Genomic DNA, 11,604 nt, shown 5'->3' on the forward strand with positions numbered 1-11,604 from the left:
ACTCTCAGCCAATAAACCGCTGTGGGAGGGCCAAGAGCCAATTGGACGTGAAGTGTGCCCTTTCAGTGGCAAACAGGAATTCACACCAGACAGACCAATACCACTGTCAGAACTACCAAACCTATTGCAGTGACCCATCACAGCTAACTAACAGTACAGCCCAGATTCTGTATGTAGACCACAGAACTTTCAACATTTCATAACCACCTGAGACACTCAGGGGCTTCAAACTGTGAGCCAGTGTTGGTGAGCCAAGTACAGGTGGAAAGATCAAGTCCAGAAAGTACAAATCCAGACCAAAAAAGATTTTGTTTCAACCAACCAGCTGAATATTCTATGATAGTGACTCTTTATATTCAACTGGCTGGGTGAAACAAAATATTTGTACTTTCTGGACTTGAACTTTCCACCTGTACTGGTAGACATGTGGGGATTCTCATCTCACCTGTCTCCTGTGATCTTCTTCACTGGAGGGCCACTTCCACTCTTTAAACTGGTGGAATCTCTCCTGAGAAAAGAACAAGCATGTAACAGTCTGTTGCAGAAACACAGCAACCATGAAGGCATGGCGAGAGGGCGTCCCTTTGACAGACCGTGGCATGCATTTCTACCTGGTGCTTAAGTCTCAAACATCCACCGCAAACCAAAATAAAACTGTAGACATTTCAATTATTAATAAACCTCCTCAGGGAGTTAATACTGCGTTTATTTTATAATAGAAGTTAAAATAATTTCACAAATACTAGCCCTGAATATTAGAATGCTAGACTGCAATAATCCCTGCACTGGTGTTGGATATATTTCTAAATAATCCCTCGTCTTTGAGGCAGAATTTAATCTATAACATTAAAAAAGTGTACGCATGATGACTAAAAGCATTTGGTAACATTTTATATTAACTGCACCTTCATAATGCCTTTATAATGCATTTATCAACAGCATGTGAGTATATCTCAACATCCTAACATACCTTAACAGTTTTAATATGTTAATACAATTTTTTACAATCACTTTCACACTTGTCTCAATACCAAATCTACTTCACCAAAACTCTTAACATAGTATGCTCTATAAAACACACCTGAGCCCATCAGTTAACCTTTGGTACAAAATGCACTTCGACCACCAAAACACTTCAAACTTCAAAGGTGATTCTTCCTTCCATAACTATAGCATGCAGACTCTCCTATAAGACTACTGTGCAACTCATTGTAGAATTAATTATAAAACACAAATCAAAGCATCGCAAAACACATATGTGTTTCTTTATTCTCTATTTTTGCATATTTTAGTGCTGCATTGCAAAATAAAGGGAAACACACAGGTATACAGCAACAGCAGCGGAAAAACTACATCAGCATTTTACTTATATACAGTACAAGCATATTTCAATGCAAACATGACCATTTTTGTAGAGATGGTAAAGCTTCAAACTAAAAAACTGAAACTTTTGCTGAAATCAGAGTAATCTAACTTATTTCAAGCGTACGTATAGTACAATTTCTGTCAAAATGCAGCATATTTCCATCTACAGTGATAAAAATTTTGTTAAGTTTCGAATTACTGTTAACTGTTGTGAACTGAGTATCTAAACATCTGAAAAATTTGCTAAAGTTGTACAGAATTTTTCTGGTGTTTAACACAGAGAGATATTCATGAATCTTGGAAGAAGTATTGAATGCATTTTGTATCAAAGTAATGCAAAAGCATGCACAGTTTAGTACACATAATCTACTGATATGATGCATGTGTTAAGTGTTTTGAGAAAAGGGACAATGTTGAGAAAAGAGACAAGTCTAAAAACAACTGTAAAAAGCTCTAACAAACATCATACAATTATAATGTTTGTTATTATATAAAACCCCATTACCAGAAAAGTTGGGATACTTTCTAAAATGCAATAAAAACAAAAATCTTAGATTCATTAATTCACGTGAACCTTTATTTAACTATCAAAAGTACAAAGAAAAGATTTTCAGAAGTTTCACTGAACAACTTAATTGTATTTTGTAAATATATGCAAAGTTAGAATTTGATGGCTGCAACACACTCAACAAAAGTTGGGACAGAGGTACATTTACCATTGTGTTACATCACCTTTCCTTTTAGTAACACTTTTGGAACTAACAATACCAATTGTAGTAATTTTGCAATAGGGAATTTTGTCCATTCTTTCATGGTGTAAGACTTCAGCTGCTCAACAGTACGTGGTCGCTGCTGTCCAATACATCTTCAATTGGAGATAGATCTGGACGAGCAGCAGGCCAATGAAGCAGGCATACTCTGGGTCTATGAGGCCACTCTGTCGTAGCCCATGCTGAATGTGGTCTGGTATTGTCCTGCTGAAACAAGCACGGACGTTCCAGGAAGAGACGTCGCCTTTATGGCAACATATGTCTCTAAAATTTGGCAAAAGACTGTGTTAAGTGACAATGGTTTTCCAAAGTACTCCCAAGCCCAGGTGGCTGAGTCTTTGATGAATGCTACTTTTATACCCAAACAAGATACATTGCCTGCTTCCAGTTAGCTTGCTTAACATGGAATCTTTCAAACTGGTGTTAGGTATTCTGTGCACTATTCAATATTATTTTTAACTCTGTCCCAACTTTTGTTGAATGTGTTGCAGTCATCACATTCTAACTTTGCATATATTTACAAAATACAATTAAGTTGGTCATTACGACTGTTGGAAATCTTTTCTTTGTACTTTTGTCAGTCAAATTAAGGCCCACTTGAATTAACATATCACAGATTTTAGTTTTTATTGTATTTTAGAAAGTATCCCAACTTTTCTGCAAATGGGGTTTGTATGAATGCATAATGAATGCATTATGAATGTGCAGTTAATGTAAAGCATTACCAAGCATTTTAATTGAACATTCGATATGCCTTTTTTTGACAGACCTGTGTTCTCTGGAACTGTACAAACATTTTTGCTGGTAGATCTCATTACTTAAACATTTGGTGTTTACGTTCATTTACTGAGAAAGTAAGTATGTGTGAGGCAAACGGCGAGATGTCTTAGTGACCGGGCATTTCAGTCAGAACCAGAGCCACATTCACCTCTCAGGTTTAGTGTCAGTCGAATGCCGCTTCACAGGATGTGCAAGCTTGAGGTCCACAGAGTCCTTTCTGCACCATTGGAAACAAGAGTCTAGTAGTGAGTTCCTTGAGAGGCTCATGAGAGTCAGACGAGTGGGAAGGGGTCAAGGAAGCAGGCATTTCTAGTAACCTGGTTATGACACTCAGCATACTCACACTCTTCCTTCTGCATCCCATTCACGGTTGACTAAACAACTTGTTAGTTAAGTAGGCAATACAACATAGATAAGCTGCGTGCGCGCGAACACACACACACACACACAGACCTGTCCTTTTTCCCATCCTGACTTTGCCGTTTAGCAGGTAAAACTTTTGAATCTGTTGACTCTTTTCTGAAACAACATAAAACGCTTTTCTCAGAGGGGTTCCTGTTGGACGGGCTGAACGCAGAAAACTCCGCCTCAGATCAAACTGCGATGTTGCTGCACTGAATTCTTTCAAAGAGGATACCATAAATAATTTATAATGTGTTGCTACCAGCTACGTTAATCACAGACTAAGAATTTTGCTATTGGAATATTTCACCCCTCTCAGAATCATCCTGAGAAAATCATATCATATCATATCTCAGTATTGAGGCTTAAAAAAGGACAAAGCAGCAAATATCACAGTCAAAGTCCAGGCTTGCACACTATCCATGGCTCTGACTCTACCAGCTCACCTTTCCTTTTTGGTTTCCACATTGGACTGTCTTGGAGGTTTATTATCATCTGTCGAGTCCTTTCTGGAAAAGGAGAACATTTTCAGCACTAGCGAGAACCTCCTTACCATGACCAGAAGGAGGAATTTCCAACCAACTGCAAACAATTATGCATAATTAAGCAAGAGGTTTGTGCACTACGAAAACAGCCCATGCATAGATTATGCCATCATACAGTAGCAAACTGCGTTCACCACAAAGCCAATATCAATGCCTGGCCCTAATCAAAAAGGCATCAATCATATTTCTTGTAAGAAAACATACAAATAAATGCCACAAAAACGGCTACAGCCATTATCTTGTAAAAATACCAGACACCAAAACAACAGACCGGGTGAGATACCCCTCAATCTACACTCATGCAAAGGCAAAAGTCTCCAAGCTCAAACTGTTACTTCTGTAGTAGTTTGGCTGCCTGTGCCAGGGTTGGATGTGTTGTTTTAAGAACCTTCTTTATTTCAGACCTTTCTTTTTTTGAATCGTGGGATGGCCGCTTCGGAGACAAACGTTTGGAAAACGGCGTTTCCCTTCTACGATTAAAATCCCAAAGAGAAAAGCTTACAGGGAATAACACAACATTCACCTAAGGGCAGTCAAACAGAAAGCTGGAGCAGCGCCGTGCTACATGCCGGATCTGACCTTTCACTCTTGCCTTCCACTGACGGACGTTTGGGAGGGAGAGAAGGATGAAGGTGCAGGGGGAAAGGAGCAATGGGACCATTTATGTCAGGAGTGCCTTTCCTAAGTGAAACATGCCACAGTATTAAACACATACATCTTGTCCTCAATCTAACCTAAATACACTTTCTGTCAAAAACACCATCACAATAGGATCACTGTTACTGATCATGTTACTATAACACCAGAGTGAACATGTCACCACCAGCCAAATGGGAGTGAACAGGCCAGTCTAGACTGCTCTTTTTACACATCTATGGCACGTTTTAGAGGACAAAACAGAACGCTGGGGGATCAGGCTCATACTTGAAAAATAATGACAACAACAATACAGAAATGAGTCTTTTTAAAATAAAGTCTTGCTGAGATGAAAGGACTCAAAATAACATTTGAAATAGCTAAATCATTCAACTAGCATAACAGAAAACTATTCCATTCATTTTTCTTCATTTTGCCAGTAAACAGCGCTGTCACTATCGATTATATCAATGTGCGATGTTAATATCAACGTGGCATTTCATGCACGTGCAATCGTCCCATTCCAAGGACCGCGATAGCCTGCTCTTTTGTGCCATTTTTACTTGGTCACAGTAAACCAAACTTAGCAAGTTTTGCAAATTTAGTGATGGCTCCTTTTAAGAATTATCCAGTATAGGTTTAAAATCAGTCTAAAGTTTACAGCTGCTGCTTCTGCATAAGCATTGCATGCGATCTCAAAGACAAGCATATCATTTTTGTCCTTTCTTTTGGACTGATTCCTAGACTCTGTGGCATGTTTGTGAGAAATTAAACAAAAAGTGAATGAAAAAGAGGATCGTGAACAAGAACTGGCCACAAAATGACATTTGTATTCCACTGAATAGAAATATTTTGTATTCCATAGTGATAATATTGAGCAAAAGTGGTGGCTTAATGGTTAAGGAAGTGCACTTGTAATTGAAAGATTGCTGGTTCGAATCCCCGACCAGCAAGGCACCACTGAGGTACCCTGAGCAAGGTACTGCCCCCAAGCACTGCTCCCCGGGCGCTGAATTAGCGGCCCCTTGCTATGTCACATATGGGTTAAATGCAGAGGACACATTTTGTTGTGGTGTGTCAACAATGACCAATGATCACCTAAATTATTTATCATATGTAAAATGATGAGGCTAAGCGACAGGGGAACCTTCGTTTTAGCAGTGATTAATCTGACATACAGCAATCATGATAAGCAAAATGATTTAACTCAAAGTGATGACAAAGACAGGCTATATAATACATAACCACAGCTAACCATTAATGGGTGAGTCTGTCAAACTGAATGTCTCATATTAATATGCGTTTGCATGGCTGTCTTGCAGTGGAGATATTCTGTTTTGCAATACTAACAGACGACCGCATTCTCATTCACTTTTAATGTGAAGCGCTTCTGCATAACTGATGGTTTAGTACTTTAATTGCATCCTCATCCGCTAGGCGCCCTTTTACCTTCCGCCACATTGGCGAGTAATCGAGAAGGAATGTTAAAAAACCTTGACTAAAATTATCAAGTAATCAAGTTTAGTCAAATAATCATGATTGCTCCACCAGTAAACGAATCGATTCCTGCTTACGAAAAACAAAGACCCAAGGGATCCGCTTATGAAAAGTTTCCAGCCCAAAGAATTACTAATCGTGTGTATGACAGCCTGGAAAAAATGATATAGATTCTTGTATAGGACACAACATTACAACTAATCAAGAACTATAGAATTAACAGTAAAAGAACGATATCAACCAATTGTGATATCTTGGAGGCACAATCCAGCAATTCGAAAAGCTGCAGCAAATTATGAAACACATTGACCGAAAGTGCCGAAAACTAACTGAAAGTGTAAATAGACACAAAAAAATATAATAGATAAAATCAATGACTGATCCTTAAAGAAGCACACAGCATAGAAACCTATCGTTTTTCAGCCCAGTTGTTCTAATCTACATCTTTATTCACAAAACCAGAGAAATGAGGCAGCTAAGCATCAACATTATATCTCACCGGTCTGAACAAACTCGCTCACGCCCATGGAGACGTGTGCACTCTGAAGTACAGGTTAGCCCTGCCTGACACCCAGCCTTGCCTACAAATTTGATCTTAGATTGCCAATTAATTTTCTCAACCCATAGCATCCTGCAATAAAAATGATCCCAGTGCCATGACAAATCATCATGCATAAGGGGCACAATGGACATACATGTTAAAATAAACATTACTACACTAATAGAAGAGTACTTTACGTGGCTCAGTAACTGTAATATTTGGGTGGCAGCTGGAGCATTAGGGCTATGAGGGGGGATGCTCACTTTTGAGGGATTTCCCTAGTTAATTTGTAGTTATTTAATTATGTTAATTTAGTTCATTAATTTATAGCTTTCATACTTCTTATTTTTATATTTCTTTCTGTCCTTGCTACTCGCTCATCATGTTCTTTGTCTATCTCATACAACTTACTCTCACCAAGGCCGTCTGACCCCCCGGCTCCAGGAGTCTGTACAAAGACCATAGATAAAGGGCCTGTTTCCCTCAGTGGGGGCAGAGTCAGACACAAACAGACACTGAACCGGCCGTGTCAAACATCTTTCTGTAACATCTTCATTCTGTCTTAATAAACTGCTTAAGCTTAAGGAACCTGCCTCATCATTCAGATGGAAGAACCTGAGGTTTCACTGAAGAAATCTATCACTTTGGGGGAGTGAGATTGTAGCCAAGTTAAAGTGGAGGTTGGTTTGTTGGGTACAAATATCAACAAGTGTGAAGTACGGGCTACAGGTAGAACAGTACCAAGCCTTTAGTTTAAGTGAGTTATCTTCTATTAAAACAACCCCTCAAGCACTACAATTCCCATTGCGGCCCCATGACTGCCAGGGGTGCATTTCAGGCTTGATAGAGCATCGTTAGTGCATAAGAGGACTTGCAGTTTGTCATGCATTGTAACTTCCTAAAATAAGGTTGATGGATTATGCATGATGACATTACAGCCAAGCAGCACGCTGAGTGACATCACGGGGCAGACAGCAAGGCCGAACCCTGACCTCTCTTTCTTCGCTTCTATGGCTGGGGGCTTGGAAGGCAGTATGGAAAGGGGATTAACAGCAGGAGTAGAAAGAGCGCCAAGATCAGGCTCATCTCTCCTGAATTAAAAGACAACAGTCTGTGAAAAACCCTACATTAGAATGACAAGTGTCAACCATTTAATACCTAGTAACACTAAAGGAACCTCACCTCTCCTGCTTTTTCTGGGGTTCGTCTGTACGCTTGTCTTTCTTGACGACTTCCCCTGAGTGCTTCTCCTTTCTGTGTTCAAATGCATGCTTCTTCTCAGAGTTTAAGTTTGCTTTCGCCTCTACCAAACGCTTCCTGTGACTTACAAACAAATGGGACTTGACAAGCCATATCCCCAATGCAGCCTTTCACGGTGGCAGCGAACTGATGTCACAGTCCTGGAATTCCTATGGTTCATCAACTTTCACTTTCTGTTTGTGCATGTTTACAACAGCCATCCATCCCAGCCATCTTCTAACCATTTATCCTGGTCGAGGTCGCGGGCAACCTGGAGCCTATCCCAGGTAGCATAGGACACAAGGCTGGGATATACCCAGACAGGATGCCAATATGTTTACAACATGCATTATATAAATGTACTTGTACTTCTTGACTTGTTCTGAGCCTGACTAGTTTCCTACCTCGATTCCGTTACAGATGAAGGCCTCCCTTCTTGCCCCTCATTGTCACCTGCCGTGGTTTTTTTGGCGTCTGTCCTGTTGTTCTTTTCCTTTGGCTTCTCCGCTGCCTGAGACTGAGCCGTTTCTAAAAGGTAAATGGCATTCCAGAGTCAGCATGACTCAAAGCAAGTCCACGTCTTACTTCAGCTGTGACAGGCCAGGAATAAAGTCACAATCAAGTTAGGAAAGATCACAAAATGGAGTTTATTCTAGAACGAGGTAATATAATCAGCTGAGGTATTACCCAGAAGTCTTTTCCAGTTCTTGATAAGAATTTTCGCCAGGGTGACAACCTCCTCATCTGTGCAGTGCTTCCTAATGCCATTCACAGACATGCCAATCCGTGTGTCCTGGACCAGAACCAGACAAGGACAGCAGAGTTTGTGGGGTACTTTTAAAAAGTTATATATTTACAGATATATGAAATGTGCTCTTCCCATTCTATTCAGTCCCCAATACGTTTTTTCGGGACAATAAGGGGCAACAAAGGGAACAAGCCGATCAAATTATATATGGTTTATGGTTGTAAAATGAACATGCATAGACACAGAGGCAAAGTTTTACTTCTCTGGTGTTGCTATAGCAGAGCAATCAGGAACACGTCCCCCACAGAGAAATTTAAACACATGTATCATTTAAAACATTCAGGCATAAAAGAATTTACTGATAGTACTGACCTGGATAAACAGGCTTCATAAATGGTAAAAGAGAAATATACAGAACTTCCGGTAGGTTTAGAAGTTACATACTAGCTTGTTTAAAATAAATAAATGAATAAATAATAATAAAATAAAAATGTAATAAAAAACAATAAAATATTAACTGCAAAAACAATGAAATCCATGATAGAACAGCTTGTACAAATCACAAAACAAAGATTTTGTAAAAAAGAAAAAAAATAAATAAACAAACACATTATGAAATACTACCCAAACTAAATATAAATGAGAAAATTAGATTTACAAAAATACAGCCAGACACATGCCTGCCCCTGGGCATTGCCAAGGTGCCCTGTGAGGGGAACTTTACCTGAAGCAGCTTAAGTGTCATGTTGAAGCCCTTCAGTTCCTTGAGCAGGTCCAGAGCGCCCTCCTGCAGAGACAAACACCCAGAGACGTACTGTAAGCATGGTGCATGCAGAGGATAGCAGAGAGGGGGAAACTCATACTGCTGCAGCACGGATTTACTTACTTACCTTGTAATTGTGCACACCACCTGTTTACATGGCTGAATCTTGGACATAAGTACCCCACATGACAACAGCAATTACTGTACTTCTCGTCCAATTCGCTGTAAGTCTAGTTTATAAAACACAATTTTCTTCTGTGAAATATACATAACACGTGAAGAGCTCCTCAGGTTGTAAAGAATTTATTATTAATGTAGGTCTACTGCATGGAAATGTTTCATACAATATAACACCAACAGGCCTGCTATTAAATGGCAGTACTGTACGGCAGGCAACCTTTCACAAAAGAGGAATATGATTTCCGAATGGCAGCAACTGTGTAACTTCCTGTTAGATTCAAAAAGTTTAAATTTAAAGCAAACTGGAATAAATTTATAAAATGTTGCTTGTTATTGTTACTGTTGATTAATAAATACTTAAAACGTTAAGTATGTGAAATATAATCTACAAAATACAAACAGAAAACATTTTAACTTTAACGTGTCCCAAACCGACCATGAATGAAAGTGCGATAGAGGTACCATGCCGTGACTGTCATTTTAATGCAAGAAAAAAGTCCTTGTGTACTGTACGAAAAATGAAAGGTCAAACAACTATAGCGGGCAATTATTTAATTTCACACTCCTGTTATGGAAAAAATAGAGAAAAAATAAAAACGTAGTTACTGTAAAATGTTTAACACTACGGAAACAACATGCGGAGTACTCGGCTGGTAGTTTAAATTTACTTTCAATGAGCCGTAAAGGTTCCTGCGTAAATTATGTGCATTACATACATTCTTTGCAAAAATAAATGATAATTAAAAAAAATATTTGGCCCTCGTCTCTAGCTTACTTTGTGGATAAATACACGCAATACTAACTGCGTGACAACGACCTCGTCGCTATTTACTTTGCAACGCCAAGCTCGATCACCCACGGGAAAAACGAAACCATTACCAACCACACGGTTTTCCAAACAAAACATTCGATATATTTATTCTTTCATCGAGTTTTTTTTCGTGCAGTGTCAACTTTACAAGCAGTAGCTGCGATTAGCTTGTATGCAAGCAGATCTAATACTGCACAACATAACGCCGAACACCTGTCCAGCATGCAGCTGCATTCGGCAGAACCGGCCTACAAATTTCAAATTAAACTTTCACTTTGAATAAATGAACCAACAAACGCGAATGCCATTTCTCATCCCCAGTGCAAACTGTGTTGTTTACAAATATTTAGTGTGTTATTTCAAACTGTACGTCACCTAATATACACACAGGACAAAAAAAAACAAAACCCCGGAGAGGTTAAGCTGGCGGTGCACTTCTGTCAAAATAAATTTCTCACCGTGTTATTTCTAGACACCATCTTGTCCAGTTTTTTTGCAATGCGGATCAGGTCCTCCTCTCGCGTCATAATGATATCTGTGACATTCAGTAAACCTCGAGGTCCCTAATTTGGATTCGTGAACAGTTCAATCAAAAAAAAGTACAAATTTATATAAAGTTTTTGTTCCCTCTTAAACTAAGGCGTCCGCACTGTCAGTCGGGGCGGCCGGGGAGGCGTGTCCTCAGCTGCCGCGGGTTAAAGGGATCCTTTCTCCATCTGGTGAAGCCCGCGACACATGCGGCACCTAAATATAGCCGCACTGTAGCACAGGATTGAAAAATAAATCCGAATCGTTAGAAGCTGAGCTATACACACTGTTTGCTCATAAACCCATTGCGCCTACATTAAATGCGCTTCCGGAGCGCCATGCTGCATGTGCCTTATCTAACAGCCATCAGAGTGCGCCTCTACTGTAATGTACATAGTATGGCCACCCCTTTCAGGTGATCATGAGGCCAGGCCTTTCTCCAAAGCTTCATCTGAAAGATGAAGTGCTCCTGCGACAGAGGGGCATACAGTGACATGCAACTCCTGCGACAGAGGGGCATACACTGACATATACAGCTCCTGTGACAGAGGGGCATACAGTGACATACAGCTCCTGCGACAGAGGGGCATACAGTGACATACAGTATACAGCTCCTGTGACAGAGGGGCATACAGTGACATGCAACTCCTGCGACAGAGGGGCATACACTGACATATACAGCTCCTGTGACAGAGGGACATACAGTGACATACAGCTCCTGCGACAGAGGGGCATACAGTGACATACAGTATACAGCTCCTGTGACAGAGGGGCATACAGTGACATGCAGCTCCTGTGA

General features: G+C 39.9%; 1 protein-coding gene across 17 annotated transcripts in view; it reads right to left on the minus strand.

Annotated features, from left to right (window-relative positions):
- tcea3 (transcription elongation factor A (SII), 3) overlaps nt 1-11,186 on the minus strand; it is a 24,825-nt gene extending 13,639 nt beyond the window's left edge. Inside the window, exons 1-12 of one of the 17 annotated variants that reach the window (XM_072716340.1) lie at nt 10,736-11,186; nt 9,248-9,310; nt 8,463-8,568; nt 8,180-8,303; nt 7,719-7,853; nt 7,529-7,627; nt 4,442-4,543; nt 4,198-4,332; nt 3,764-3,826; nt 3,369-3,434; nt 3,064-3,132; nt 446-508 (exon numbers count right to left, since the gene is read on the minus strand). In XM_072716340.1, the coding sequence (XP_072572441.1) occupies nt 446-508; nt 3,064-3,132; nt 3,369-3,434; nt 3,764-3,826; nt 4,198-4,332; nt 4,442-4,543; nt 7,529-7,627; nt 7,719-7,853; nt 8,180-8,303; nt 8,463-8,568; nt 9,248-9,310; nt 10,736-10,804 (1,094 nt within the window). In that variant the 5' untranslated portion in view covers nt 10,805-11,186. Of the gene's footprint in view, nt 1-445; nt 509-3,063; nt 3,133-3,368; nt 3,435-3,763; nt 3,827-4,197; nt 4,333-4,441; nt 4,544-7,528; nt 7,628-7,718; nt 7,860-8,179; nt 8,304-8,462; nt 8,569-9,247; nt 9,311-9,413; nt 10,680-10,735 lie in introns of those variants that run through there. The other 16 variants (XM_072716338.1, XM_072716342.1, XM_072716343.1 and 13 more) reach the window with 16 other exon arrangements.
- Nucleotides 11,187-11,604: the final 418 nt, after the last annotated feature.

The sequence above is a fragment of the Paramormyrops kingsleyae genome, chromosome 9, assembly GCF_048594095.1.
Source record: "Paramormyrops kingsleyae isolate MSU_618 chromosome 9, PKINGS_0.4, whole genome shotgun sequence".
In the NCBI taxonomy this organism is placed as follows: Eukaryota; Metazoa; Chordata; class Actinopteri; order Osteoglossiformes; family Mormyridae; genus Paramormyrops; species Paramormyrops kingsleyae.